General features: G+C 42.8%; 1 protein-coding gene across 1 annotated transcript in view; it reads right to left on the reverse strand.

The window, feature by feature from the left end:
• Positions 1-2,264: 2,264 nt before the first annotated feature.
• Positions 2,265-11,427, reverse strand: part of ATP8A2 (ATPase phospholipid transporting 8A2) — a 784,050-nt gene continuing 774,887 nt past the window's right edge. The window contains 1 exon segment of the mRNA XM_069080803.1: positions 2,265-7,353. Within this exon segment, the coding sequence (XP_068936904.1) occupies positions 7,256-7,353 (98 nt within the window). The 3' untranslated portion in view covers positions 2,265-7,255.

The raw sequence follows: 11,427 nt of genomic DNA on the forward strand, positions 1-11,427 counted from the left end.
AGACCCCCTGTCTTCTCACCTCTGCCTTCCCGATGGTACAGCAGCTCTTCTTATACATGTGAAAATGTTTGACTGTGGCAGGAGGTGGGACAGACTCCTGGGCACCCAGACCCCTTTCCTCCTATCTAAAAAAAACATCATTTGTTGGAAACATGACTTGAAAGACTGGAGTGGAGCCAGGGTGCTTATAATGTTTCTCTTCCCAGGGAATGCCATGATGATGTATTCTTGAGAATGGAATTTCAACTGCACAAATGTGGGACGACCAATAATCTTGTACCCCGTTAAAACAATTAAGTAATAATAGGATGAGCTGGTGTTTTGAAGGTATGGCCTGAGATGAGGGAGGGAGGAACATCTCAATTGCAAAGCATCTCAGGTAAACCACAGGAGGGTAAGTGACCAAGGCAGAGAATTAGCCTCATCCTTAAACTCCTTTTTCATTGTTGTTGGCAAATCCAAGCTCAGTGTCCCTTCACCACATCACTCCTTTTTTTTGGTTTGTTTTAAAGTTTATCCTCAACACCCTGAAGCCACCCTACTCTGTAGTTCAGACTCCCCTGCACTCCTGCCATTTAAATAATATTTTTTCTAAGCCACCAGTTCATGAAACCCAGGATAGGCTGCACCTGCTGACAAAACCATTCTGTGTTTCAGTCTGGGGTCCTTGATGGCAGCAACTGCTTATTAGTGGAGAAGAGAATTCTAAAAGAAAACAGTCCAATCATTTACTTTAACAAAAGGTTTATTTGAAACAGGTTTGTGCAGACATACACCAGTCAACAGGACTGATCAAAGCTACAAATCACTAAATTCTCCGAACCCTCTAAAAAAAAAAAACGCAAGTAAATGACCTTCATTTGTATTCACTCCAGGAGGGAACCCAACTCCACTGTAATGTGCTCCTGTAATTTAACTACCAGAGGACATTAATAGGACGTGAAAATGGCAACACTTCTGGGGGGAGGGAAAGAAAAAAAACCCCCACACACCACTGAAGCTCCCGCCGCTCTGCTGGGAGCCAATTAAACATTCCCCTACAGCACTGCTTCACTCTGCATATCCAGATTAAAACCTCCCCATCTAAAACAATATTTAAGCAATCCAAGCACAGATATGACAGACAAGGGAGCACGTGACTTTACTTGCTGATGAAAAAGACACAATGATGATTCTGTCATTCAGACAGCAGAATATTTGACCTCCAGGAACAATGGGCCACACTCTAGTGAAATATCCAGGATGGTGATAGGCTAATCAACCCAGTGACCAGCCCGTTCCCATCTGTGTCTACCAGCACTGAGTATGAAGACCCATCTTTGTGTCTCCATGCTTGCATTTATTTGTTTGGCTGTCATATTTAGAAAGAGGCCATTATTTGCTTGGCTGCCATATTTAGAAAGGGGCCATTATTTGCTTGGCTGCCATATTTAGAAAGGGGCCAGCCAGCATGAACTCTGGGCACATTCGTTGCTGACAAAGCATGAAAGGGAGAGAATGCGGTTTAGTATTCCCATTAACTTCCTGATAAGAGAAAATGTGCTTATTCCCAACAGGTGTGACTTAACTTGGGTTGCTTTTGTGAACCTGTAGGATAGTTTTTTTTCTTCCATTTCTACCCAATGACAATGGAATCACACAGCAAGATATTCCACATCTCTCCAATTTGACCACCTCCCATTCTAAATGGGTTCGCTTCTCTATTCTATTCCTGAGGTTTGTTTCCAGTTTCTTTTCCCTCTAGAAGGGTGACTAATCAAATTGATCTTGGCTTGACTCTCATGTTTTTCTGGGAATGGTTAGTTGGAGATTAACTCCAAGTTCAAATTTCTTTTCTCTTATCCCTCAGTCATAGTGACCCAACACTAAGTACATAGTGTGAATGCATGAAGTACTTGTTAACCTTTTTAGTAAGTTGGCATCCCTTCCTTCACTGGTCCAGCAGAAACACTTTCTGATTAATGTTGTGAGCATATGTGATCTTGGTCTGAAGCTATGGAAGAAATACTAGGGTAGACATCTCACAGGTCACTGTGGCAAGGAATCTGCATTTGAGAATAAGCTGCCTTGGTGCCTTGGGTACCAGATCATCCTCTCTGACTTGTCTTTATCGGGCTTTCTTTCTGTTAGTTCTTAAAGTGGGCACCACTTCCCTAGGTATTGTTTGTAATTATAATTACTTCCCAGTTAGGCCTCTTCTTCCTCAATCTTGCTTTAGGACTTAACATTCTGGCCAGCTGTTCTACTTTTTTTTTTTTTCAGTAGCCCTTCTTGTCTTTAAGACTGCCTCTTAGATTCCCAAATCAAATGTTAATTAAGCATACTTTAAGTTGCTGATTTGGAGTGAGTTCATGTAAGATTAGAAAAAAATGTTATAGTATTGGCCCATTCTGGGCCCCAGGGAAAAACATGTAAAGAGGACAAATCAGTCCTGTTTGCAAGGCCTCAGAGCCTCACCCATTATACAAGAAGCAGAGCCAGAGAACACAATAGTTTGTCTGTCCAAATCTCAGAAGGCAAACCATTGTTGAATGGTCATGTTTATTTTGTAAGCATAGGGTTTTTAGTAGAGGAGTAAGGAAATTAGTAGAGGGATGGGGTCACTAAAGTTTTGGCCTTGAACCTGAAGTCCTATAGATCCCTGCTCTTTCATAAAACTTAAAACATTTGGCAATATGGAAAACCCTTGGGATTGTACTCAGACTCCTATTTCCATACTTCAGAGGTATCTTCCTTCTATCCCTTTAAGACAGAAAAATAACCAGTTATTTTGGATGGCATGAGATTAAATACTCTTCCCCAAGGCTTCCTCACTTAGACGAATGTCTGCCTTAGGCCCCTGTAACCCAAACACTAACAACCCATTGGACAATGCCTAAATATTCAGTCTTTTTTTTAGTCCCTGGTTCAGGAGCTCTGTATGGTTCCTACCCCCACTTCTCATTTATTCATTTGCATGAAGCATTCTCTGCCTCCTAATGATTATGATGGGAGACACTGTCCTTTGGTCTGACCTGGTTAATTCATTTCTTTGATATGTTAGCATGTCAGACTTCACCCAGTTATCCAACTCCCTGTTTGTATTTTTCTATGGATCTCAGGAGATGAAGGATTCCTTACAAATGCCGAGGTTAAATCACTCCTTGAATTACTTGAGTGGGACTATGACCCTGGGCTGTAATTCAAACCTTAGCTGAAATGTGTGCAGTTGTTTTCAAAACAAGGAATGGAGCCTATGGAGCAAGGCTGTGTGAGAGACTCCAGGCAAATTTAAGAGCTGGGGATCTGAAAACTTCAGAAACCAGGAAATCAGATGAGAACTTTTTCTTCATTATAGTTCCAAAAGCAAATTAAGGGGTCATTGTTATAATAAATGGAGATCGTAGTTGCCTGAAAAATAGCCAAGTTTGGTGTCCATAATAGATACATCCAACACATTTCTTGACATTAGGAACGAACACTGATTTTTCCCCCACTATTTCTCCTTGACAAGTTATTACCGATTTCCACTTCCAGCTCCCTACAGCAAGACCTGAAGCCTTGTCAAGGAAAAGAAAACGTCAACAGACTTCTCAGCAGTGCTCTGCTAAAACCTTGGTTCACTTTTAAAAATATTACTCTAAAGGTGTTAAAGAAATAGTATCTTCTATCCACAACGTGCAGATATGGCATGGTACATTGATTTCAAACTAAAAAGTTTGTGTGTTTTCTTTCTTGGGAGGGATGGCAGGGTGGAGGAAGGAACTGGGGAATGAAACCCTAAATGTTTTGAACTGAAGAGAATGGGGTAGATGCACTAATGGCTCCCCAGAATTTAGTTCCAGCATATTGGCCAAGACACAGGGCTGAAAAAAGGTCCTTTTTGATCAGAACTGAAGTGTTAATCCAGATTGCCAAGCAGAAAGCTTCAGTTTATTCTGCTCCACCACCCTGCCCAGTCAATCACCTTTACATGGCCTACTTTCAAAGGCTGTCTTTGCTGGCATAAGCATCCCTGCAAATGAACCCAGAATTCAGTTTACACAGAGTGACCTGTCCTTTCTTTTTGCCCAGATGGCCAGGATCATGCTAAATCCTCATTCACGCCCACCAACTCTAAAGAGTCAGTTGTATACCAAGATAGATTAAGGCTTCCAGAGAACAAGAAGAATGCTAGGTCAAGACCTGGGGTGGGTTTTGCAGGATTAAACCTGATCCAGATTAGGATCCTCCACTACTGATAAAGTTTGACCTGCCAGCCCCAATGTCACATACTGTATGGCCCAGTGACAACTCCCATGTGGGATTTCTACTGAGCTAACATCCAGCACATGTGTCATAGTACAATCTATTGCTTCACTCTGGGGAGGTTTTGTGTATGACATTCTGACCTCAATTTAGAGATAGGGCAAAATGATACAGCCTCTAAGTCTGCCCTAGCTAAATAAATCACATCAAATGACAGCTCCTCCTAGGAACCCGGTCACTCATTTGGTTATAGGAAAACTCACTGGACTAAGGAAACAGAAAGGCATCTTCTCCCTCCATGCTTTCCTGCTGTATATATTTCCTTACTCTTTCTAGAGCTGGGTTCATCTTTTAAAATGGAAAATATACTTAAAATCTTAGGAAAGGTGGTCTGTAGTTGAGTGAAAAAAAAATGATTGATGGATCTGACTTGGTAAGACTGAAGGAGGTCCAGAAAGAGGGAATTATTTATTCTACCCTTTCCAAACAGGATAATGAAAAAATACTTAAGATTCTAGAATTATTGCCAAAGGTTAGAGCAAAGGTTTCTTTTCTCCCCTATACATTAAGCACTCTTTTCCACCAACATACAAGTATGTTGCCTACAGTTGCATGTAGCAATGGGCATGCATCTTTCTGTTGTCATTCCTTCATAGTCACCTTGGGTAGTGACTTTCCCAAGTGGTCAACTTCGAAGAGTTGTCTTGAATGATGCTATGGAATTAAAGAGCACATTACTCTCCTTGATGTGTGGGGAAAGAGATTTCTTCTGACCCTTTCAGTGATACTGGGAGAAAGATGACCCACACCTAATATCTCCTCCTTCCTGCTGCCTTCTGCTCCTTTCCCAAATCCCACTGCAACTGAGCTTAGTATAGCAGATCTTTTTTTTTGGTTGAATGTAAAATATTTGTGCCTGGTAAACTATGAATGACCAGAAACTAAACAGCCAGAAAGCCAACAGTACACTGTTCTTTTGTAGTGTGTGTTTTTTTAAATGCCCTGGTCCACACAGGGACTGTGAAATGTCAATCATTAACAGGCTGCCCAACAGTATTTACTTCATGCCAGTCAAGAATCTAGGTAGGCGACTCAAATGAAGGGGATGTGCCCAGAGGCTGGTAGTTTACTAAGGGTTCTCATTGCTATTGCTCATGCCCCAAGGCATCCAGGGTTTAGCAAAATTTTGGAAATGTGGCATTATATACCACTGTGAAGTCCAGAAAATGCGGTATTTTTGGCCCATTTCTTTTTCTTAGGATTCAGGATGCCTAGTCAATCCTGAGGAAGGTGCCAGTGTTTTAAAATGGTAAAAAATAAATGGATACCCAACCAGAATGCAAGAGTAGGTTTCCTTTCCAGGCAATGTTAGGGATGTTGGTCAGCATTTCTCAATTAACACTTCATCTTTTAATTCTTTGTCCCCTTCCTTAGTGTCCCTCCCCACTTAGTGGACTGATGGTATAAATATCCTGGCGCTCATTCTTTCAAAGGACAGTACTGTACAACAATGTTCAGTGCTATACATGCTATTCTTACCAAAAGGCTTCCTTCCTGACACATCTACTGCAGGGCTAATGCAAGGAAAGCCCAGTCCCTGGGCTGGATTTTTATAGTTTGTTTTTCTGGAGGAGATTAGCAAGAACTCTTCATGAAACTTCAGCTTCCCACAGCCTCCCTTCTACCATTCCATCCCTTGCAATCTTTTTTTTTTGAGTCTTTCTTCTTTTCTGCTTTCTTCCTTTTACCGACTCCTCTTCTGTGGAGAAGCACACTCCATGGTCCCCTCCACTCCTGGAGGACAGGCTGGGATTGCTAACCCTTTGTCCTTTCCAGAGAGAAATTCTAAAGCTCACATCTTAAGTATGGCAGGTGAATATCCAACATGGGCTCTGAATTCCTGGCAGCACGGGTGTGGATTCCAGCAGCAGGGGAGGCAAAGGCACCAACTTTCTGGGTGTAGAGAGTGCTTGTGCAGCAATCAGCCTGACAGGTCGTAATGGCATCGCTTCTACCACGTCCTTATCTGCTGCAGACCCAGAGGCAGGTCCTGTGCACCAGCCACCAAGACGCTGCCTTGTGATGACAGAATGAATGCACAGAGTATATGCAGGATGCTCATGTCTCTTCTCTTCTATGATGGTAGAGCTCAGGGAGAATGGGGGCAGTAAAGGTGTTTCTCATATCCAGATCAGGATTCCATTGAGTTTGCAGGCCAAGAGGCCAGAAGCAGGGGAAATCATACGGCTGGGACAGCTGCAGCATCGGGTTACCATGCCACAGCACACCTGGCCTGCCATGCAGAGGGCGTGAAGGAAAGAAATACTGTCTGTGCATATGGGGAAGAAAAAACGGCTGGAAGGGACCTAGGAAGGGCCCACAGGATGGCTGCAGAATACTTCATCTGAACACCTATGTGTTAGCACTGCTGGGAAGGTAGGAGGCTAAGAAGATCAAGATAAATATTCTCAGATTTGTCATCCCGTTACATATTTGTGATTTCGTTGCAATCAAGAAGTTTATGTCAACTTCATACAAACAAAATTTAAATCAAAGCAAGGGGAACAACCAGTCTGGGTAAGGTTTACATGCTGCTGGCTCACTTAATCTGCAAATTAACAAAACAGGAAGTTTCCATACCCCCATTCCAATTAAAGCAAGATAGGTTTCTCACGGAACATAAAATTCTTTTACCTTTCTCCCAGAACAACTTGTACTGATGTTTAAATATTGGTGAAACATAATGTTTTTAATTTCACACCTCACAGAGCACAGTCGAACGCTTCATAACAACATAAACAAAAGTTAGGCAGAGCATTGCAGACAAATTGAAACAACGATTTCCCCCACCATATGTACTCAGGGTTTGCAAAGGGGAGACAAATGAACAAACTTGTTGGCTAAGGCCACAGAAATGAATTTTCTTTCCGGTGTTGCGGCTGCTGTTGCTGCCAGCCTTAGACAAGGATTCTGGATGCAGCCGTCTGAGCCTCAGCAGTTCCTAGTATCTGTAGGGGAAGGCGGTGTCCTACGGCACTCCAGCTCTCTGCTTGGTTGTGTCGTAGGAGCGGACCACTTCTGACTGCGAGACCACTCCGTGTTCTTCTTGGGAAAAGGCATATCCATCTGAAAGACAGGAACACAGAACAAGTCAGTTCATGAACACAATTCAGGACCCTCTGGGATGATAAAACTGTCTTTGTACCATAGAGATGGCTATCCCTACAGCTGATATACTGGTCAGAGAAACCTGCGCCCAATTTGGCCAGCCTGGACTAGCTGACCCAAGGTGTTACTGTGTGTCGCAGAAGAAGAAGAAAGGGACAGGGCTGTTTTGGCCTTTGAGTGGGACCATTTCCCTCCTAGAGCAAGGGTTCTTAACCTGAGGTCCACACAGAATGCCCCCTGTTCTCCAACCCCTGCCCCAAGAGATCCATGGATGAATTTTGAAGGGGTCTGTAAACTTGGATGAGGAAAAAATTCCATCTATATTTACACTAGCCTTTAGTTTCCTTTGTAATCTAATGTATTCTATTTTTATGCTTTTAAAAACATAATTCTGAGAGGGGGCTGTGGACTTCACCAGATTGCCAAAGGGGTCTCAGACACAAACAAGCTTTAGAACCCTTGCCCCAGAGACTATGTGTCCATGGCCAAGCTCAGAGCAGGATCTTGTTCCATCTTCCTAAGCCATTTCCCTTTCCTTAGGCCCATCTACTCACTGCTGAAAGGAGATATAATAACTGGGATAGATAGGTTTCCTGCTTTTGAGACTGTTGCTGCCAACCTCAGACCTTCTAAGATGTGTTAACAGGGGATGCATTGGTCCATATCTACATTTTCCCAACACCAATCAAGAGATTTCTGCACCGGAAATGCCAGACTCTGCCTGTAACTGAAGGCTTACAGAGTAATTTACAAAGTTGTAAACATGCTGGAGGAAAGAAAAAAAATATTAATACTGAAAGTTGGCAAAGCAATTTCATGATGCCCTGAAGCATTCCTAGGTTTTTAAAAAATCAAATTGATTCAGACTGGCAATCAGATATTCAAAGTGTTTGAGTAAATAAGTTCACATGCTGAACTTCTTAAGAGGAATCTATTGATTAGCAGTTCTGGCCACAGCAGGCTCATTTCTTTCTTTGTGGTTCCAAGGAAGGATGGCAATCACAATCCAGGTTTGAAGAAAACTTTGGGTTCCTCTTTCTTCTCCCTACCTTCTCATATATGAAGAGGTCAAGGAAAGGACTTTTACATGGTTGGCTGTACTTCAGAAGTCAAAGGTTAGAAAGTTATCACACCCAAACAGTAAACACCGTAATTAAATGAATGCATAATAATACTAAGTAATAATGATAATAAAGAGATGGATATTCTCATCCAGGCTTCTCAGTTTAAGCTAGTCTATGATTACCTGACTTATCACTGACAATGGGACCATTAATCAGCAATCATCCTTTAAAAGGAGAAAAAAAATCAGTCATACAAAATTGGGACCAGGCAATTGTCTCTAGATTCTAAATAAAGCAAACGTGATTGTGGATGGAATGACTTGGTCTTTAGATGAGTGCCAAATCACATGTGTGTGAGTAGGTGGATGATTGTGAAAAGAAGCCTTGAGAAAAGGAAAAAACAAAAAAAGGAGGGGAATATTCCTTTTTTAAGACAGGATAGTGAAGGACCATCTTCAGGACACAATGAAACCATTCATTCTGAGCCATCATCCAGTCTCTTGTATCCCAAAGCTGTGTGTGTCAAGTTCTTGGCCAGCCTCTCCGCACTCATAGAAAGGAGAAGGAATAGCCTTTATTTTGGCCCCAAAGTGGCAAAGCACAAAGAATGAACCAAGAATTAGCAAGGTTGCAGCAGTCATGCCCATTGGTCCCCGCCTGAAGAGACGTGTTGGCTGGGTTTGTGGACATCGAGGCAGGATTGAGCTGATAGCAATTTTGGGTGAGAATTAGGAAGATATAAAGGACAGAATAAAGGGGTCATGAAGTGGGAGAAGGACATGAATAAGCTGGAGAGAGAGAAGGAAAAGGAGTTTAAGAGGAAGAGTTTGTGTCTGTAGAATCTTGGGGGAAAAGAAGGGAAGGGAGAGAACCAAAGGTGTATTGTAACTTCCCACCTCAACCTCTCGATAAATTCATGTAACTCCCTATCACCTTCAGGATCAAATATAAAAATCCTCATTGGTGTTCAAAGCCCAGCCCTCCCCCCAGCCTTTCCAAGTCAGCCCCTGCCTGCTGCCCATGCACATACACACCCTACCAGCCTTCTTGCTGTCATTCCTCACTTCTCTGAACTCCAAACACTTTCTCTGGCTACCCCCTATGCCTAGAAGATTCTCCTCATCTCCATTTCCTGGCTTCCTTTGAGTTTCAGGAGCCTCTCCTGAGCCCTCTTAATTCTACTGCCTTCCCTCTGCTGATTAGCTCCAGTTTATCCTGAATATAGCCTGAGCGCACCTAGTTGCTTTCATGTTGTCTCCCCCGTTAGACTACAAGTTCCTTGAGGGAAGGGACTATCTTTTCCCTTTCTTTGTATCCCTAGCACTTAGCACTGTGCCTGGTACATACACAGTAGGTGCTTAATAAATGCTTGCTGATTGAGGACTAAAGAGAAAAAATAGTAATAGAATGAAACTAGGGATAGTTTTTGGAAACTTAATAAGGAGGGACCCCCGCCCCTCAGTAACTGGATATGTGAGCATGGTGTTCTTCCCTTGATCTGTGCCTGGAAATGCCATCAACCTCCTAGGTCAAAGTGAGTCCCGTAGGTTGGATGATCATGGGCTTGTCTGTTTCTCCCCTGTGCTCACACTGAAAAAAAGTTTATGTGAAATCTCTTACAATTGGCTCCCACAAAAGGTGGTTTTATAGCCCCTAGCTTTGATTCTGATTGCTCTAAGACTTCTGGGCAAGCTGCTGGACATCATTGCCCAGAAACGGGCTTCACCTGTCTTCAGTTTTCCCAGGGGCTTTTATATGCTCTTGGAGTTGCCTAATGGGATGGATATCCCAACATCATCACCACTGTTTTCAATCACCAACCTGGACAATGAAAACTTACTTCTTCCAGTTAGAGCTGGGCTGTTCCAAACCTCCTTTTCCCCTCCAGCCTAACCTTTCAAACCACACCTCAGATTCCCTGCTCAGAACAAGGTACTCTTTGTGAGAAGTCCTTACTTCAGTGCAAGTAAGAAGTCTTTCCTCAGGAGTTTTCAAAGCTAAAACAAATGAATAATACCACCTCCCAAGGCAGGCAATTAAAAAGCAATCCCTTTGGATTGGACTCCTTTGGCATTTTTTTTTTTAAAACAGAACACTTCTAGTAAACATCTGATGGTTTGTCAAGGTGTGCAAGAGTCAGCAATTTAGGGACATGATAAAGGCTAATATTTGCTGTGTGACTTCTGGCAAATACTTCCCCTCTCTGTGTACCTTTTCTCTAAAGTATGCAACTGTAAAAAAGGGGACTGATAAGAATAGTTCCTTTGATGCAGAGTCATAGTATGTTTACCTCTAGAAGGGACCACGGAGATCATTTGGTCTAACCCACTTATCTTATGAATTTGGAAACCAAGGCCCAGAAAAGATGTATGGGAATCTCCACAGCATGAGTTTCATAGCAGGCTCTGAAGGCTGGCAGGGGGCTCTTTGGTAGAAAGTTGTCCACCCTGTTGGGCCTGATCTGAGCTTGCCTTCAGAAAAGTGTTCCTGGACTCATCACGTCTCCCACTGATCAAGCTCTTTCGTCCCCCTCCACAGTTTTGTTGTCCTCGGGAAGGCTGTGTTTCAGAACCTAGAGAGCCTTATGGAAATGTGAGCTCTTGTCCTTATTCTCAGGTGGTCTCCTGCCTCATCTCTCCAACTAGACTGTATACTCTGGAAGGTATGTATGCTGCAGGATTCCTGTAACACTCACAGTGCTTAGCTGGCACCCTTCTCCCCCTTCCCCCCTTCTTAACCCCCAAGCCCTTGTTTAGTCAGAATAAATTCAAGGTCTTGTTATATTGATTATTTAAACTGGGAAAACACTGGGCAGTGAGGGTAGTACCTTAATATATACTTGTTTCTATCACTCTGTAGTAATGATATATTGGGACATTAGTTGGATGCATTTTGTTGTAGAAATTCATCTACTGTGGAGGGTGTGTGTGTGTGTGTGTGTGTGTGTGTGTGTGTGTGTGTGTGTGTG

The sequence above is a fragment of the Petaurus breviceps genome, unplaced genomic scaffold (genome assembly GCF_028583685.1).
Source record: "Petaurus breviceps papuanus isolate PSGF00001 unplaced genomic scaffold, PetGlider_PUasm1.0 91133, whole genome shotgun sequence".
NCBI classification, from domain to species: domain Eukaryota; kingdom Metazoa; phylum Chordata; class Mammalia; order Diprotodontia; family Petauridae; genus Petaurus; species Petaurus breviceps.